The following is a 19,635-nucleotide window of genomic DNA, read 5'->3' as shown; positions in this document are numbered from 1 at the left end:
GAATGTCTACAAGAAAATAAGTCAAAGTACCAAGGACCCCTTCAGGTCAATCCTGAGCTACAAATATTCTCCTTTATTGACACTTGTATTAAAATAAATTTTATAAAGAAAGATCCTTGGTGCTCTCTGTTAAATAGATATTTTTTGTTTGGGACTGCTGGATCTTTAAGTTTACTTAGGATGTTTTGGAGGGTTTTAGTTGGTTTGTGTGTGTTACGATGATTCTATGTGGTGGTAATAGTTTTTGGATGGTTTCTGAGTTTTTAACCCTGCCATCAATTCAGGAAATCTGGGAGTTCAAACCCACAGGTTGTGAAGGGACCATAATTGCCTACCCCTGGTGTATATTATGCCCCTGACTGAAATATCTCTGGGTAAATCTTCCAGGGCCTTCTGATCACTTTCTTAACTTTTCCCCAAAAAGGGAAAGCTTGAAGGCTGGATGAAAATAATCCAGAATCTTTGGCTCTAGCAACGTCTTCTTAAATAAGGAGCATACTAAAGGTGATAGTTGAAACCATCCCTTCACTCAGGAATGAACTCACTTCGTCATGAGTTGTACTTTGTTGCACACTGACCTGGCAAAAGAGCAGATATTTTATTTGGGGGTAATTTTTAGATTCCAAGTGGAACATAAATGGAGAATAAACAAGGCCTCTTTTCTTAAGCCAAGCAATTCTGTTGGAGATGCGTCATAACACAATTATCTCAATCTTTTTTTTTTGTTAACTCAAACACTATTTAGATTTTGACAGCGCTTGAGAGCAAATATAATAAGAGTGCCATAACACTGAGGACAAAGCATTGACTAACCCAGGGATCCCAAAACTTGGCAACTTTTAAGACTTGTTGGACTTCAACTCCCAGAATTCTCCAGCCAGCAGAGCTGGCTGGAGAATTCTGGGAGTTGAAGTCCACAAGTCTTAAAAGTTGCCAAGTTTGAAGACCTCTGGATTAACCGGTGAAAGACACTATAGAGATGTCAACCCTGAGCTACAAATATTCTCCTTTAGTCTTTTATACGGTCTGCAAAATTAAGGAGACTTTGCCCAAATGACTGAGCGGCAGGAGCCCGGCGTAGCCCTTTGGGGGTGTCTCGACCCCCGCAGCGCCTCTTGCGACGGTTGCGGCCTAGTCCGCGAGAAAGACCAGGCGCTTTGCACGCGGGCAGAGGACCCCTTTCGCCCTTACTGGCGGCCCCCGAGGAGGCGGCCAAGGCCTACCGCGCTTGCGTGGCGCGGGAGGCCCAACCCAAGCCCAGCCTTCCAGCGGGTGTCGGTTAGTGCCGGAAGCCGGCGCGATGAAGGCGGTGCTCCGGCTGCCACGTTGAAGCGGAACGTGGAGGAGCGGCGGCCGCTGCGAAACCCCGAGGAGGAGTTGGAAGTAGGAAGAAGGCGGCGGCGGAGCCTCTGAAGGGGCCCGAGTGGCGCTCCTCTCCGAGCAGGTGAGGCGGCGTCTGCCGGGGGTGAATGCTGGGACCCAGGCTGGCTGACGCGGGCGAATTGTGGCCGGGGGCGACGCTTTATAGCCCACCCGCCTCGGCTTTGCCGTTGAAAAAGAGGCCGGACGCTCCCAAGGAGCGCCGCTGGCTTTTGGCTTCGGCTCCGCTTTTGTTCCTCTCCGGCTTTGGGCCTGTCCGTGGCTTCCAAGGCGACGGGGTGCCCGTCCGTAGTTGGTCCAGCCCGCTTGGAGAATAGAATAGAATAATAACTTTATTGTCACTTTGAATGCAGACTAATGGGCATGCATTAAAATGAAATTTCGTGGCATGCAGCTCCCAAATATCCAATATACACTACATAACCATGATAAAATAAATACATACATACATACATACATACATACATACATACATAATTAGGCATGATCACCCATTATATTATATGACACAAAAACAACACGGATGTAGTCATCTACATGGCTATAAAATACATACATACAAAATTAGGCATGATCTACCCATTATATTATATGACACAGAAACAACATGGATGTAGTCATCTACATGGCTATAAAATACATACATTCATACAAAATTGGGTATGATATACCCACATATAATATTAAATTAGACATGATATACCCACTTATATGACACAAACAACACAGATGTAGTCATCAACGTGGCTATAAAATACATACATACATACATACATACATACATACATACATACAAAATTAGGCATGATCTACCCACTTATATTATTAAATTAGGCATGAATCTTCCCACTTATATGACACAGACACAACATGGATGTAGTCATCTACATGGCTATAAAATACATACATATAAAATTAGGGATGATATACCCACATATATGATACAGAAACAACACGGAGGTAGTCATGTTCATGGAGCTGAAGGCCAGCCCATGGCTTTGGCCGCAATTTTTTTATTTTATTTTATTTATTGTATTTATTTAGCTTGTCACTCATGCACAAAATAACAGGAATAAGAATAAACATGAATAAGAATACAGGAAATGGGTACAATAAATGGGGACGGTAGGACAGGGACGTTAGGCATGCTGGTGCGCTTATGTACGACCCCCTTACAGACCTCTTAGGAATGGGGTGAGGTCCATGGTAGACAGTCTAAGGTGAAAGTTATGGGGTTTTTTTTCCGGGCTAAAATTCTGTATTTTTGCCCTGCTGTGAATCATCAACTTTCACCTTTCCAGGTTGGATTTGCACAAGGCGGAGGAGGGTTCAAAGGGGAAGCTTTCAGCTGGTTCAAAGGGAAGCCAGGTAGTTTGCAAACTTGCCTTTTCTTATAGCTCTTGAGTTTGTGTGGTTGTGGTTGTAGAAGAGAACACCACACCACGCCACCTGGGCAAAATCTTGCAGAAGGAGTTTTGCACTCAGTGCATTGCCTAATTTCTTCTTTGAATTTCAGGGTTGATATCCAGGGGTTGATGGATTTGAATTTCAGGGTTGATATCCAAACGCAGAGAGAATGCTTCTATGATTATAGGTCATGCTCGACTTACAATTTGAGCCCCAAATTTTTGCTGCTAAGTGAGACATTGGTTAAGTGAGTTTTGCCTCGTTTTTACAATCTTATTTGCCACAATGGTTAAGTGAATCATTGCAGTGAAGTTAGTAACATGGTTGTAAAGTGAATCCCCATTGAGTTTGTTTGTCAGGAGGTTACCAAAGGTGGGTCACATGACTTTGGGACGCTGAAACTGTCGTAAGTGTGAGTCCGTTGCTAATAGCTGAATTTTGATCATGTGACCATGGGGATGCTGCAGCGGTCGTAAGTGTGAAAAACAGTCATAAGTCCCTTTTTTCAGCGCTGTTCTAACTTCGAATGGTCATTAAATGAATTATTTTAAGTCAAGGACTACCTGTAGTTGTATCAGTTGCAAAATACATAGATAGTAAGTCCTTCTATAACAGTGCCAACATACCACACCTTATATATACATGAATTTTCACTCTTTGTTTTCATTAGTTACCATATTTTTTGGACTGTAAGATGCACTGGAGTATAAGAAACACAGATTTCGAAGAGGAAAACAAGAAAAAAATAGTTTTGGGCTTCCACACGTTCAGTTTTTGCCCTCCCCGGCCCCCAGGAGCACTCTGCAAGCCTCCCAAATTCTCTGTGCATCCTGTTTTCACCAAAAACGGGCCAGTTTTTGGCTTCCCAAACCCCCATGCATCCCATTTTTGCCCTCCCCAGCCCCCCAGGAGCACTCTGCAGGCCTCCCGAACCCTTTGCGCGTCCCATTTTTGCCCCAAACAGGTCCGTTTTTGGCAAAGTCAGGACACGCAGGGAGGGTTTGGGGAGGCCAAAAGCAGGGCATTATTCGGTCTGTAAGACGCACAGACATTTCCACCCACTTTTTTTATGGGGGTTTTTCTTGGGGGGGGGAGAAGAAAAATACAGCACTTTCCTAATTTGTATGGTTATTATGTTGGTGCAAGTTATCATTGTGGCTGAGGTTACCTGACATGATTAATTGAACTATAGTTTACTCTATTTCCTGCATTTGCCCAACATACTTAAACGTTAATTAATCACACAGGCAGGATCTGGGCACACTGCTAGCTAAACTTTTCTTCCATGGCTTGAGCGAACACAGACTTTCCTTTCTGATGCCTGTTCTTGAAACCTGATTAAAATGGCAAAATAATAGTTATTGTTCCCTCTGTACAGTTTTTTCGGATTCAAAGGGCAGGATGGGAATTTTGGAGTGCAAAGGGAAGCTCCTAGAACAACTGTCCACAGCTTCTTAAATAACGTGCAAATTTTCAGTGGATGAGCTTCTGCTGCAGAGCACAGCTTAAATAAAGCTGGAGGTGGGTGGGGAATGCAGCTGTTTAAAGCAGTGGTCCCCAACCTTTTTATCGCCGCGGACCAGTCAGCCTTTGATAATTTTACCGTGGCCCGCTGAGCGCGCGCAGGGGTGGGGGGGCATTGTTCGCGACGACACATTGATTGCGTACCTGCGCGGGGCTCTCTTCCCTGGAGCCTTTGCGCACGGCCCAGGAGCTTTTGCGCACGGCCCAGGAGCCTTTGCGCTGCAGCGATCATGTCCCCCGGCCGCTGCAGCGATCATGGCCCCCGGCCACTGCAGCGATCATGGTCCCCGGCCGCTGCAGCGATCATGGCCCCCGGCCGCTGCGCGGCCCGGTGCCAGGTACTCCACGGCCCGGCACCGGTCCGCGGACCGGGGGTTGGGGACCACTGGTTTAAAGGACTGTATATCTACACCATATTTGCAAAGTATAAGACGCACTGGAGTATAAGACCCACCAAGATTTTGAAGAGGTTTTTTTTTAAAGTATTTGCACTCTGCAGACCTCCCAAATCCTCTGCACACCTCAATTTTTGTGAAAAATGGGGCATGCAAAGAGTTTGAGAGGCCTGCAAAGTGCTCTTGGTAGCGGGGTGTGGGGGGGCAAAAACGAGCAAAAAATGGCCCTTTTTTGCTTGTTTTTGCCCTCCCAGTCCCCAGGAACACTTTGCAGGCCTCCCAAACCCTCTGCACGTCCATTTTTGTGAAGGGGGCAGGGTTTCAGGAGGCTAAAAATACTGTATTCAGTGTATAAGACACACCCAGATTTTCTTCCTCTTTTTTGTGGGGATAAAGGTGCGTCTTTTACTCCGAAAAATATGGTAGGTGTTATCTGAGAACCGACATATGCTTTCCCGCATACACGTAGTCCTTGACCACAGTTGAGCGTGGTTAAGTGGTTAAGCAAGACAGTTTAAAACCGACTTTATTACAGTTGTTAAGTGAATCAGTGCAGTTGTTAAGTTAGTGACACGACTGCTAAGTAAATCTAGTTCCCCCATTGACATTGCTTGTCGGAATGTTGCAAAAGGGGATCACATGACCCCAGGACACTGCAGCTGTCATAAATGTGAGTCAGTTGCCAGGGATCTGAATTTTGATCACCTGACCATGGGGATGCTACAATGGTTGTAAGTGTGAAAAACGGTCATAAGTCACTTTTTTTGCTGCCTGGTAACTTCGAATGGTCACTAACTAATGATTGTAAATCAAGGACCACCGATACAGTTACAACACTTCATGTAGTGAAATTTAAAGTGACCCATGACCAATTTTCGCACTTACGCTATCTGGGAAAAATCGTAAAATGGGACAAAATTCACTTAACAAATTTTTCTCTTGGCAACATAAATTTTGGGCTCAATTGTCGTAAATTGAAGACTACATATATTTTGCCTTTGCACCTGAATACTCCTAGTAATAATTCTTGCTGAACATAAACATGTTTCTGTATGGTTAGGAGAGCCCTGTCTATATAAATACTAATCTAGGGACATAGTAATTTATTGACCGTAGCATAATAAAAACTTCATTTAATATTGGGTTGATTTAGATTCTTATTTGTATTTTGGCATCTTGATTTCCATCATGACGACGGGAAAGAAGTTACAGCATATTCAAGAAAAAGCAAAGAGTGCTAAGGATTCCTCTCCAATATTAATCTCATTAGAGTCGATTGGAGATTTGTTTGATGTGGATAATAAAGATTTCAGAATTATCCGTCGAGTGCATGATTGGTTCGTAGAACTTTCCACTATGGAGGGTTCTGAGCATTTCTATACAATCGCAAAGAGTAACCAGGGACCAAAGGTTGAATTATTTGAGATATGATTATGCAGAGGCCTCTCCCATATTGTCCTTCTGAATTCATGAAATATGCTGTGTATTACATTTACAACCGATCACTTAGCCATGAGTTTGCTTAACGACTGCAGCATTTGCTTAGCGACTGCCACAAAAAAAGGTCGTAAAATTGGGTTTGGTTATTTATGACTGTCACAATGAGCAGGCTCCATTACAGTTGTATGTTGAGAACTACCTGTAGTCAGTTTAAAATCACATATGTGCAGATTGAGACCTGCTTTCTCATGGAAGGATTATGAATAAGTAGGGATTTAAGGTCTCTTACAAATACTATTTTGTGGCTAATTCTTTGATTCCTGTTGACTTACTGTTCAGGCATTTTATTTCAAGACATAACAATACAATGAGAGATACCCGAGAAAGTATTCTAGCCAGAGTAGACACTCAAATTACCCCAAATAAACCTATCATAAAGTCTAGTTATTTGGGTGTCTAATCTGGCTAGAATACTTTCTCAAGGATTTCTCCTTGTTCCATGGCACATTAGAAGCTATCCTTAAAGTACTTAAAAATCCATGTATGTTCTGTTTTGGGATCTTAGCATGATGGGCAGACTCGCATATTGTGATTTGTGAATCATGTTTTATATCTCAGTGTACTATGAACCCATTAACTTGGGTTTATTCAATACTTTATAGTTAAACTGTAAAAGAAAAGATAAAGGTTTCCCCTGGCAGTCGTGCCTGACTTTAGGGGGCGCTGCTCATCTCTATTTCCTAGCCGAGGGAGCTCAGCATTGTCCAAGACGCTTCCGTGATCATGATATGACTATATGCCGAAATGCATGGAACGTTGTTACATTTTCACCGAAGTGATACTTATTTATCTACTTGCATTTACATGCATTTGTACTGCTAGGTTGGCAGGAGCTGGGAACTCACCCTGTCATATGATTCTTGAGGCTCAGAACTGCTGACTTTCCAGTTGACAAGCCCAGCATCTTTACCACTAGGCCACCACACCCGTAGTTGAACTGTAGAATCATAGAATTGATTAAAGGCCATGTTGGAAAGTGTTTAGTTCAACCCACTGCAGGAATGCACTATAGTAGTATCCCCAGGAAAGGGCCATCCAGTTTCTATTTAAACAGGTCCAGCTAAGCCAATATCATCATTTGCTGAGCACCCTTTCCATTGTCAAAATTCTTCCTAAATATCTTAACCAAAATTGTCTTGTTTTGTAAACTTGTTGCGCAAGTCCGGTCGGTGTCTTCCATTGCTGCGGATTTTTGATAGATCTTCTATGTTCTATGTAAGTTGTTGCATCAGAAAAAAATTAGATAAATACAAGAGAGGATCCTACAAAATAGTTCCTCCACAGTAATCCATACATATGACCAACATAGAATAGATTAATACAAAGATTAACATCAGACTAACAATCAAGAAGTAAACAATATCCCAGTCGAGGAACTAACAGTAAACAGCCCAACCAAAAACCACCAAGAACTCTCTCACCAAGACTAACAGAGCAAGCTACTAGAATCGTGATACCGAACCTATGGCACATATGCCACAGGTGGCATGCAGAGCCCTATCTGTGGGCATGGCAGCCATCGCCGCAGCCCAGCTCTACTGTGCATGTGCACGCCTCCCGCCAGCCAGCTGGTCTTTGAGTCTCTGCCACGCATGCGTGGGGCGCATGTGTTGGACTCTTGCGTGCATGTGCAGGGCGCGGCGCATGTGCGTGTGTGTGTGCTCCCATTGCATTTGGGGGGTTCACGCAAGTGCGTGTGCCTCTGTGCCCCGTTTAGGGCCTGGAAAAGCCACCTGCACCAACCTGGAAGCTAAAAATGTGTGAGGGCGGCTGGGCGCATGCATGGGGGGACATGCACACGCGTGCGGGCAGGGCGCATACGTGAGGGGTGCTCACATTGCATTTTGGGGTTTCACGCACCTTGGGCACTCAGCACCAAAAAGGTTAGCCATCACTGTACTAGAATATAAACTGAGAGCAAATCCCATTCTTTACTACTACTGATGAGGTTACCTAGTTTGGAAACAACCAAGCTCAGAGAGCACCAAGGACTCCTCATTTCAACCCTGAGCTAAAATATTCTCCTTTATCGACACTTGTATTAAAATAAATTTTATAAAGAAAGATCCTTGGTGCTCTCTGTTATATAGATATTTTTTGCTTGGGACTGCTGGATCTTTAAGTTTACTTAGGATGTCTTGGAGGCCTTTAGTTGGTTTGTGTGTGTTACGTTGATTCTATGTGGTTGTAATAGTTTTTGGGTGGTTTCTGAGTTTTTAACCCTGCCATCTCAGCTCAGGAAATCTGGGAGTTGAAGTCCACAGGTAGTGAAGGGACCATAATTGCCCACCCCTGGTGTATATTATGCCCCTGACTGAAGTATCTCTGGGTAATCTTCTTCCAGGGCCTTCTGATCACCTTCTTAACAACTTTTCCCAAAAAAGGGAAAGCTTGAAAGCTGGATGAAAATAATCCAGAATCTTTGGCTTTAGCAATGTCTTCTTAAATAAGGAGCATACTAAAGGTGATATTTGAAACCATCCCTTCACTCAGGAATGAACTCACTTCATCATGAGTTGTACTTTGTTGCACACTGACCTGGCAAAATAGCAGATATTTTATTTTTGGGTAATTTTTAGATTCCAAGTGGAACACAAAAGGAGAGTAAACAAGGCCTCTTTTCTAGCACACAAAGTCAAACAATTCTGTGAGAGATGCGTCATAACACTTATAATTATCTCAATCTTTTTTTTTTGTTAACTCAAACCCTATTTAGATTTTGACAGTGCTTGAGAGCAAATATAATAAGAGTGCCACAACGCTGAGGACAAAGCATTGACTAACCGGCTACTTCACCCTAGGAGGATCAAATATTGGGCTTTATATATATTTTTTATTTTGATTTGGAAGCGTAATGCACCATACTCTACATAGAAACCCAGTTTGGAAATCTAATCTTGAGAAAGATCCAGGCTACAGCAGCTTTTCAGAGTGGAGCAGCAGGCATATAAATTCAATAAACAAATAAAGAGAAGACTTGTCATTTGATACTTGTTTTAGCAACAAATAACTTTTGAGTAAGAGAGGGAAGGAGAGGGAAGAAGAAAGAGGAAAGGAGAGGAAGATTGGGAGGGATAGGAAGAGGAGGAGAGAGGGTATGAAGGGGAAGAGTAGAGTGGAGTAGGGGAGAGGAAGGGGAAGAAGGAAAGGGAAAGGAGAGGAGGAAAGAAGAAAGTAGAGAAGGGAGGGAAGGAGAAAAGGGAAGGAAAAAAGTAGAGTAGTGATAAAACAAAATAGGTGTATGGGATGGTAAGCAAAGTAATCCTGATTATATATTTTAATTTTTTATATGGAAAAATGAATGTTTAGAAGTGTTCAAATGTGATAAGAATCATAACTAAGAGAATATATACTTGTAAATGTGTGTATGAGACTATAAATAAAAAACTTGTTTAAAAAAATAACTTTTGAGTAGAGTCAATCTTTCTTATGTCAGTTTAAAGTAGGGTTCTTCAACTTTGGCCATCTTAAGACTTGTGGACTTCAACTCCCAGAATTCTGGGAGTTGAAATCCACAAGTCGTAAAGTTGAAATGTCTTTAAGTAAGAAAGAAATGTGAAACTGAAGGAGGAAGGGCTTTCCCGGTTATTTTTCCCTCGATGCCCTTTCTTGGGGGGGGGGGGATTAAAATTAAAATAAGTCATCTTAGTAGGATAATACTGTTGACATTCTTTATATTCCTTTTCTCAGCAGAATGAAACTGAAAGAGGTAGACCGTACTGCCATGCAGGCATGGAGCCCTTCTCAACATCATCCCATTTACTTGGCCACAGGTAAGTTGTTGGGTTTGATTTCAGAGGATGGGTTAGGAAGGCACAGCCTGACTTCCAAAATTCTTTGCAACCTCTTAAGAGCAGCTCCACTCTGAGTCATGTGACTAGGATGAGGCCTGCTTAGAATGGAGAGATGGGTAGCATCTAACCTTTGCCCAGATTCCTTCTTCAGAGGGATGCATTGGAGCAGGGATGTTAAACTCAAGGCCCGCAGGTCAGGGGTAGCCCGCGGAGTGCTTAGATCTGGCCCGCAGGGCTGTCTTGGAAATGGTGAAGGACCGGCCTGCAGTGCTTCTGAAAATGGGCTCCAGAGCTCTGTTTTCGGCTGCCACCACGCGGCCCTCACGAGCTCCATTTTTGCTGGCAGAGGGTTGCAGGCGGCCGTTGTAGCCAAAAACAGAGCTGAAGAGCCCGTTTTCTCTGGCAGAGTACTCAGGCCACCATAGGTGCCCCCCCCCCCACATGAGTGATGTTAAGCTGGCCACGCCTGCCTTGCCCTCTCCCCCTGCCCCTCCGTTCAAGCACAACCTTGATGCGGCCCCCAATGAAACCTAGTTTGACACCCCTGCATTGGAGGATATTTTTTCCCCTTTGGAATTCAGTCTTTCGTTAACAAACTTCTTTTCCTCCTCAACAATTTTGGTCCCATTCATTTTTACTTTTGGAAAGCTATAGTGTTGGTTGATGGATGGATAGTTACACAGAGCCCCGAGATCCTTTATATATATATATGTATGTATGTATGTATGTATCTATCTATCTATCTATCTATCTATCTATCTATCTATCTATCTATCTATCTATCTATCTATCTATCTATCTATCTATCTATCTATCTATCTATCTATCTATCATCTACTGTATATACTCGAGTATAAGCCTAGTTTTTCAGCCCACTTTTTGGGCTGAAAAAAGCCGCCTCGGCTTATACTCGAGTCAGTGAAAAATTTGCCCGAAATGGAGGAGAAAAAGGGGCGGGGCCATGCCGCTGGGTGACACTCGTGAATGGCCCAGTGCCCCTGTGAGTTTCCCCACCCTCTGTGTCAGTTTGCCGCGCAGCGCGCACCGCACCATCCCCCCTCCTCACGTTCTAATGTAATGCAGGGCTGTCTTACGATTCCCCTTCCTCCCCCTCCTGCCGCTCTGCAACGATGTCCCACCTCCTCCTTGTTATGGCAAGCAGCCACATAGCGATGTCCCACCTCCTCTGGTACAGTGATCCAATGATAGGAATCACTGTGCCGTGTGTCATAGGAGGCGGGACATCGCTCCCGCGGCTGCACGGGACATCATCATCACAGCGGGACATCAGCATCATGAGGTGAGTGAAGTATTTCATTGAATACACCGCTAGTTTACTGTTTTTCTTTGAAATAAATATTCAAAAACATTATTGGTATCTATTTTTATTTTTGAAATTTACCGGTAGCTGCTGCATTTCCCACCCTAGGCTTATACTCGAGTCAATAACTTTTCCAGTTTTTTGTGGTAAAATTAGGTGCCTCGGCTTATATTCAGGTCGGCCTATACTCGAGTATATACGGTATCTATGTATCTATGTATGTATCTATGTATGTATCTATGTATGTATCTATGTATGTATCTATGTATCTTCTAACACTATTGGACTGGATAGATTAAAAGAAGGGACTAAATTAAACTTTTTTATTCCAAACATAGGCATACTTGATAATTACTGCAGTTCAAAGTTACAACTGGCAAAAAGTTACCGTTCTTTGATTATGTGGAAAGTGGGAAAGGATGCCTAACAAACAGAAGTATTTAGAACAGACCATAACCATCTAATTCAGATCTTCTATTTAGCACCACATGCCCTATCTTTCCATGTTGATGTCCAGTTCATCTTTTGGAGCTACTGACTCCATGAATTACTGGAGCTATTGTTCCAAAATTGAAGTAACGTTTGTTTCATGGCTTTTTCTGAATTTTGTGCTACCCAGCCAAGAGAAAAGATCCATTTATAGTTACAGTCCCGTCCATGTCCACATGGAAGAAAACCTTGCTGTGTGTGCAGATTGCAGGCTTTCTGCAGCATTTGCCTAAGGTTAAACTTGGGCCCTGAACTCCAGAGGACTCTTGGCGCTTTTTATAATATGTCAGCATTAAGTAAATGTGTGTTTCTTGCAGGTACCTCTGCTCAGCAGCTGGATGCCACTTTCAGTACCAATGCTTCCCTAGAAATATTTGAACTTGATTTGACAGACCCAGCGCTGGATATGAAGTCCTGTGCCACTTTCTCCTCCCCTCATAGGTAAGTCCTGGATTCTAAAGCTTTATTTTCTGCTTTTTGAGAATGTGCAGTGCACTAGAGAAAAGGAAAGGGCAGCACGTTGGCTCACTGGGCTTGTCAGCTGGAAAGCCGGCAACCCAGGTCCAAGACCTGAACTCCATGCAACAGGGTGAGCTCCCATCCTCACCTCAGCTCCTGCCAATCTAGCAGTTTGAAAACATGCAAATGTGAGTAGATAAATGGGTACCACTTTGGTGGGAAGGATGCGTCATACTGGCCACAGGACTGTGGCAATGTCGTCAGACAGTGGCTCAGTGGCCTTGAAACAGAGATGAATACCTCCCCCTAGGATTGGCAGCAACTAATGGAGTTAAATCTGCAAGACTTCTTTACCTTTTGTTTTTTTATAGAAAGGGAAATGTCAGAATGTGGACACAGTAGTCAAGGTTGCATCAATTTCTCAGTGCTGTTGTAGCTTCAAACGGTCCTTAAAAGAATGGTTGTAGGTCGAGGACTGCCTGTATATATTTTTATGGTATTATTGTTTTTAATGTTGTAAGCTGCCCAGAGTCGCCTTGTGGTGAGATGGGCAGGAAACAAATGTGATACATGACTACATGTTCTGTACTTGCGGGACCTGGGAGATGGGATTGGAGAAGGAAGATTCGAGAATTGGGCAACAAGTACAGGTTTCTTAGATTTCACGATGCCTAGATTTGTGTAGCAGAAAGTAAGGCTCTCTCGACCATCCCAACTTGCCAGTTAGAAAAGAAAGACTTGAAAACATTATTAGCACAAAGTACACTTACTAAAGCCAAGTGGTTACAGAAGAAGCAAAACCAGATCTGGGGGTTTTATGCACAAAGCATATGATTAACTTTTTTCTTGTTCTCACCTTATCCCCCTGCTTAACTGTGAGTGTCCAACTAGGTGCTAACAAAGTGTTCTCGGGCTGGATAATTTTGCATTCTATGGTGTGACCAGAGAGCGATCGGCGGCTTTCACGGGATAACACTATGTGTAGTTTCAATTCCTCTCATGCTGGCACCCCCTTATCCCACCCCACAATCCCCTCTCCCATTGAGTATGGCAAGATGACAGCAAGCAATGCATGGCGTATGCATTGCTTGCTCTAGCTTCATCCTCCTTTTCAGCCAGGTGGCTGCCTTCATAGGTCACACCAAGCCATACTAAGTTGATTAAGACATTGTGGTCTTCTTGACTAGCCCTAGGCACTGGTTTAAAAATTATAGAACCTAGAATTGCCTACTGAGTGCATTTACTTAACAGGAAGAATTCTACTGATCTTTTCTCCGCTTTTGATGTAAGTTTTGACCATATCAATAAATCCTCCTCAGAATAACAAAAAGAGTTCTACTTACCTGTAAACCAGGGGTGCCAAACTCAAGGCCTGTGGGCTTAATCTGGCCCATGGGGTCCTTAGTTCTGGCCCATGGGGCCACCTTGGAAACAGTGATGGACTAGCCTGTGGTACCTCTTCCACCAAAAATGGTGCTCCATTTTCGCTGGCACAGATTGCAGGAAGCCGTCCCAGCTGAAAACGGAGCTTGGGAGCTCATTTTTGCTGGCAGCGCTCTCGGGCCGCAGGCACCGCCGATATGAGTGACATCAAGCTGGCCACGCCCACCCCAGCCCCCTGAGGTGAAACACAACCCTGATGCGGCCCTCAATGAAATCGGGTTTGACACCCCTGCCCTAAACCAATATTTTAGTGAAGCCTTAAACCTTGGTTATTCTGTACATTCCCTATCCCCAGCGGCATCTTGATTTAAATACTAACAGATCAGCCTGTTCCACTTCAAACATCTTAAAGCAAATACAAAATGCCCATTTTTTTTAAACTAAAAAGTAAACAGATGAAAAACAGCCCAGTTGGAGGGCTCCAAGTCCCTCAACCTAATTTAAAGTTTTTTTAGATAAAGTAGGTACCTTGGAGTATCAATCTTGATTCCCAGCGACTGCCTAGACAAATCTCTGCCATTGTTTGGTCAATAGTTTTGGAAGTGAAGTGTCTTCTTCCTAGTCTGGGAGAAAGGGACTAACCCACTCACTCAGCTGACTTCATGTCTAAAGCAGGACCAGAACCCACAGTCTTCCTAGTTACTAGTCTGGTGCCTTAACCCACAATGTCACGGGTGTCAAACTCAATTTCACTGAGGTCTGCATCAGGGTTGTTTTTTGACTCGGGGGGGGGGGGGATGAGGTGGGTGTGGCCAGGGTGAGCATGGCCTCCTCAACGTCACTTGTGTCGGTAGCGCCTGCGGGTCAAGTGGTCTGGCAGCTAAAACGAATTCCTGAGCCCCGTTTTCCACTGGGACCCTCCTGCAACCCTCTGCCAGCGAAAATAGGAGTTCGGGAGGGCTGCACTGGCGTGCCAGTCTTTCACTGTTTGCGGGGCGGCCCTGTGGGCTGGTTCTAAGCACCCTGTGGGACAGATCTGGCCCATGGGCCTTGAGTTTGACACTCCTGCGCTACATCACACTGGCTCTCTTTTACGTAATCATGAGCATAATTCATTCCATAACTTTGGTCGCAACCCGATTTGGTTGTGACCTGAACCTAATTTTGGAAATTTGACGCTTTAAAAAAATGGCACGGAAGGGAAAATAGACTGCGGGGGGAAAAAAGTGAATTGTGAACCCGATTTGGTCGTGGTCAGAAGTGTTAGCGACTAGAGGTTCTACTGTAGAGGATACGATCATCCAGTCTGTTTGTTTCATGTTCCAATGAAAATTCCAATATAGGTCCCCTACTGGCAAACTCAATAGCATCACCTCTCAGAAAAACGGAACAAGGCTGATGGAAAAATATATTTCCCAATGACTTCTATCCATGTGTTCTTGATGTTGTCTTGCAGGTATCACAAATTGATCTGGAGTCCTCACAAAACATCATCCGATGAGACTCTTTCTGGAGTTCTTATTGCTGGTGGTGAAAATGGGAATATAATTTTGTATGATCCGGCTAAAATATTAGCTGGTGAAACCGAAGTCGTGATTGCTCAGAAGGACAAGCATACGGGACCTGTAAGAGCTCTGGATGTTAATCTATTCCAGGTTAGATTTTCCTTACAACTTTTCATAGTGTCTTCAAAGCATTTCAGATTGAAGTTGTTGTGGCCCACCAGCGGCCAGCAGAGCTGGCAGCAGATTCAGACAGTGAGGAGGTTGGGGAGGAACATGGGCCAGTCCTGGAGTCTGGGGAAGGCTCGGACAAAGGCTCTGTGTCGGAGGCAGAGAGGGGGCCAGGGCCGTGTGCCAGTTATCAGCTGCCTTCAGAGTCAGACATCAGTGAGGCAGACAAGCAGCTGGAGCCTGTTCCCAGTGTGCGCATGCGCAGAGTTGCTGGACAAAGGGAACAGCTAAAGAACAGGAGTCGACTTGTAAGGCCACAAATGGACGATGAATGGCCCCTCCCAGATGAAATAAAAGAGGAGCGAAAGGGGAGTGGAGTTTGCAGGAGACAATTAGTTCGCTTAATTGGTTCGTGACTCTCAAAGACTCCTTGTCAAGTTTTGCAGAGATCGGCCTGGCAGCTCTCCAAGCCAGATAAGGTCTGTGACTGTAAATCCTCCCTTGAAAGACTTTGCTGGATGTGACTGAGCAGAATTCACAATAAATTAATAAAAGGGGTTTTTGTCGGGACCAGGAGTTTACTTCATGCTCTTGGGAAGCCTTGGTCAGAACAGAACTTCCCCATTTTATCCCAAACCATCGTGGTCACTTTTTGTCAGATGGGCATCCCTATAAATATGATAAAGGAAATAAAAACTCATGCACGTTAGCTTTCTTGAAAAAGCTGCTTTTGATGCAATTTCATTTGTAGTGCTTGCTTTGTGTTACAGACAAATCTAATAGCTTCTGGGGCAAACGAGTCAGAGATCTACATCTGGGATTTAAATAACTTTGCAACGCCAATGACACCGGGAAGCAAGACACAGGTACGAGATTCATATTACGCATTCAAGAACTGTGAAAATCACTGGATAAAAGAGGAGTGTGGTCATGGAGGGTGTGTTGCACTTAAGAATAGTTGTATTCAGGGGTGGGTTTCTCGCCCCGTTCCAACCAGATCGGTTGGAACGAGGCCGGCGGCGTCCTCGCGCACGCACGCGGTGTCCTCGCGCACGCACGCGGTGTCCTCGCGCACGCACATGGCGCGCGCATGCGTACTAGCATCTGCGCGATGCTCCAGCTGCTCCTGGAGGATCGCGCAGGCGTTCTGCGCATGCGTGGAAAGCGCGAAATTCAAAAAAACCGGGTAAGGAGCGGGGGGGGGGGGGCTTCGCCATTCCCGGAAGTTACTTACTTCCGGGTTCGGCGACCAACAGGATCGCAGGGACCGGTGCGAACCGGTCGAAACCCAGCCCTGGTTGTATTTGCCTTAGCTTTCTGGTGGTCTGTCCTATCTCTGGATTTAGGCGGCATCCAAGTTATGACTTTTCAAATAAAGAAAATACATTTGATTTCTCCTATGGTTCGTGAATGTTCTAAAACGCACAAACATTCTTAGGTGGAGAATGTGATTAGGAAAATACTAGAAGGTGCAGAAATGAATAGATTGACCCTGGCTATCAAAGAGAAAGAACAAACTGATTATTATGCAATTTGGGAATCCTTTTACCGATGGTAAGAGAATAGACATAAGAATTAATAGTAAAAAAAGTTGTGTAAAATATTGAAAAAGTATTAATAGTTAATATATTTAATAGAGTTAAATAAATCATGATGAGGATTGTTATAGTATCAGACAGGAAATTAAGCTAAGAATAGATTAAATAATGAATATGATTGTACATTTTAATTGTTGGCACAAAATATTTGTACCCAGATGACACACTGTTTAATGGAAAATGGATTGCTTATATCAAAATAAAATAGAATAGAATAACAGAGTTAGAAGGGACCTTGGAGGTCTTCTAGTCCAACCTTATACTGTTTCAGACAAATGGATATCCAACCTCTTCTTAAAAACTTCCAGTGTTGGAGCATTGACAACTTCTGGAGGCAAGTTGTTCCACTGATTAATTGTTCTCACTGTCAGGAAATTCCTCCTTAGTTCTAAGTTGCTTCTTTCCTTGATTAGTTTCCACTCATTGCTTCTTGTTCCACCCTCAGTGCTTTGGACTCCTCCTTGTTTGTGGCAACCCCTGAGATATTGGAACACTGCTATTATGTCTCCCCTAGTCCTTCTTTCTATTAAACTAGACATACCCAGTTCCTGCAACCGTTCTTCATATGTTTTAGCCTCCAGTCCCCTAATCATCTTTGTTGCTCTTCTCTGCACTCTTTCTAGAATCTCCACATATTTTTTACATCATGGCAACCAAAACTGGATGCAGTATTCCAAGTGCAGCCTTACCAAGGCCTTATAAAGTGGCATTAACCCTTCACGTGATCTTGATTCTATCCCTCTGTTTATGCCGCCTAGAACTGTGTTGGCTTTTTTGGCAGCTGCTGCCCACGGCTGGCTCCTATTTAAATGGTTGTTCGCTAGGATTCCAAGAGCCATCTCACAGTTATTACTATTGCGCAAGGTACCACATATACTGTACCTGTGCATAAAATAAATATTAAAAAACATTCTTAGGTGTTTACAGGTTATTCTAGAAAAACTGGTTAATTCCCCCCTCCCCCATGAGATACTTCTGAGTCAAAGAAGCATCATGTTCCTTAGAATAACAAATACAAAGCATTGTATTTTGGGAAGTATCCAGGTCATATGTTTGCCCTCTGAAGGCGCATTGGATTCTTAATACCATCTTGTAAACATGACTTGACAGTTTTCCCCAATTGCTCTTCTGTTCCATCTACTTCCTTCTGGGCTTTCCTTGCATGAGTAGTAGGAATAGCAATAGCATTTAGACTTATATATACTGCTTCACAGTGCTTTTACAACCCCCTCTAAGCAAGAGTCAGCCTCTTGCCCCCAACAATCTGGGTCCCCATTTTACTGACTTCGGAAGGAGGGAAAGCTGAGTCAACCTTGAGCCTGGTGAGATTCGAACTGCCAAACTTGCAGGCAGCCGGCAGACAGCAGAAGTAGCCCGCAGTACTGCCTTCTAGCCACTGCGCCACCATAAGAGAGAAAAAGCTAACACATTCCTGGTGCGTAGTAAGTATTAAGCTAAGGAAGGTTGAATCCATTTCCAACCCTTCTTCCCGCCCCAACAGCCTCCTGAAGACATCAGCTGTATTGCGTGGAACAGACAAGTCCAACATATCTTGGCCTCTGCATGCCCCAGTGGTCGTGCTACCGTGTGGGATCTCAGGAAGAACGAGCCCATCATCAAAGTCAGCGACCACAGCAATCGGGTAGCTATTCTGCTGCGGCGTTGATTTTATGCCTTCAATGCAAAGGATCAGGGGGAGAAAAAAATGAATTCGGCCGAATAATTAGAAAGTTACAGGTGGTCCTCAACATACAACCGCAGTTGAGCCCCAAAAAATTATGTTCTTAAGCGAAACGTTGGTCAACTGAGTTTTGCTTTACGACCTTTCCTGCCAGGTGGGTTAAGTGAACCAGTGCAGCTGTTAGTTTAGTAACACGGTCGTTAAGTGAATCTGGCTTCCCCATTGACTTGGCTTGTCAGAAAGTCATAAAAGGGGACCACATGATGGTCTTAATTGCAACCAGTTACCAAGCATCTGGATTGTGATCACATGACTACAGGGATGGTGCAATGTTGTAGGTGTCAAAAATGGTCATGAAGTCTCTCTTTTTTTTCCAGCACCGTTGTAACTTTGAATGGTCAACAAATGAATTGTTGTAAGTTGAGGACTACCCATATTAGTGTCATGGAAAAACAGATCAGTAGTTTTTTAGTGTGCTCGGATTTTAAAGCTACGCCTGAAAACGTGACCAAATAATTGCATGATATAATGTTTTGGGGTGGTTTTTTTTTTCCTCTTCCTGATTTTTTTCTTTTTTATCTCTTTTTTCCCCTTTCCCCCCCTCAAGACTGGACTACTGCAGTGCGCTCTACATGGGGCAGCCCTTGAAGAGCATTCGGAGACTTCAGCTCATCCAGAATGCAGCCGCGCGAGCGATCGTGGGTGCACCTCGGTACACCCACGTTACACCTATCCTCCGCGAGCTGCACTGGTTACCGATTGGTCTCCGGATACGCTTCAAGGTGCTAGTCGTCACTTATAAAGCCCTTCATGGTATTGGACCTGGCTACTTGAGAGACCGCCTGCTGCCAATTACCTTCCAAAGACCCATTAGATCGCACAGGGCGGGCCTCCTCCGGGTTCCGTCTACCAGCCAATGTCATCTGGCTACTACCCGGGGGAGGGCCTTCTCTGTGGCAGCTCCGGCCCTTTGGAACGAACTCCCCGCAGAGATTCGTACCCTCACCTCTCTCCAGGCCTTCCGGAAAGCG

General features: G+C 44.2%; 1 protein-coding gene across 7 annotated transcripts in view; it reads left to right on the top strand.

Moving 5' to 3' along the window:
• The first annotated feature begins 1,241 nt into the window (after window positions 1-1,241).
• SEC31A (SEC31 homolog A, COPII coat complex component) overlaps window positions 1,242-19,635 on the top strand; it is a 76,549-nt gene continuing 58,155 nt past the window's right edge. For 2 of the 7 annotated variants that reach the window (XM_032223931.1, XM_032223927.1), the window contains exons 1-6: window positions 1,243-1,444; window positions 9,897-9,979; window positions 12,128-12,251; window positions 15,109-15,307; window positions 16,096-16,191; window positions 18,425-18,565. In XM_032223931.1, the coding sequence (XP_032079822.1) occupies window positions 9,901-9,979; window positions 12,128-12,251; window positions 15,109-15,307; window positions 16,096-16,191; window positions 18,425-18,565 (639 nt within the window). In that variant the 5' untranslated portion in view covers window positions 1,243-1,444; window positions 9,897-9,900. Of the gene's footprint in view, window positions 1,445-9,896; window positions 9,980-12,127; window positions 12,252-15,108; window positions 15,308-16,095; window positions 16,192-18,424; window positions 18,566-19,635 lie in introns of all 7 variants that reach the window. The other 5 variants (XM_032223929.1, XM_032223925.1, XM_032223930.1 and 2 more) reach the window with 4 other exon arrangements.

This window comes from Thamnophis elegans, chromosome 9 (assembly GCF_009769535.1).
Source record: "Thamnophis elegans isolate rThaEle1 chromosome 9, rThaEle1.pri, whole genome shotgun sequence".
Lineage (NCBI taxonomy): Eukaryota > Metazoa > Chordata > Lepidosauria > Squamata > Colubridae > Thamnophis > Thamnophis elegans.
The sequence above is the reverse complement of the archived record's forward strand: the minus strand, read 5'-3'. Positions and strand labels throughout refer to the sequence as shown.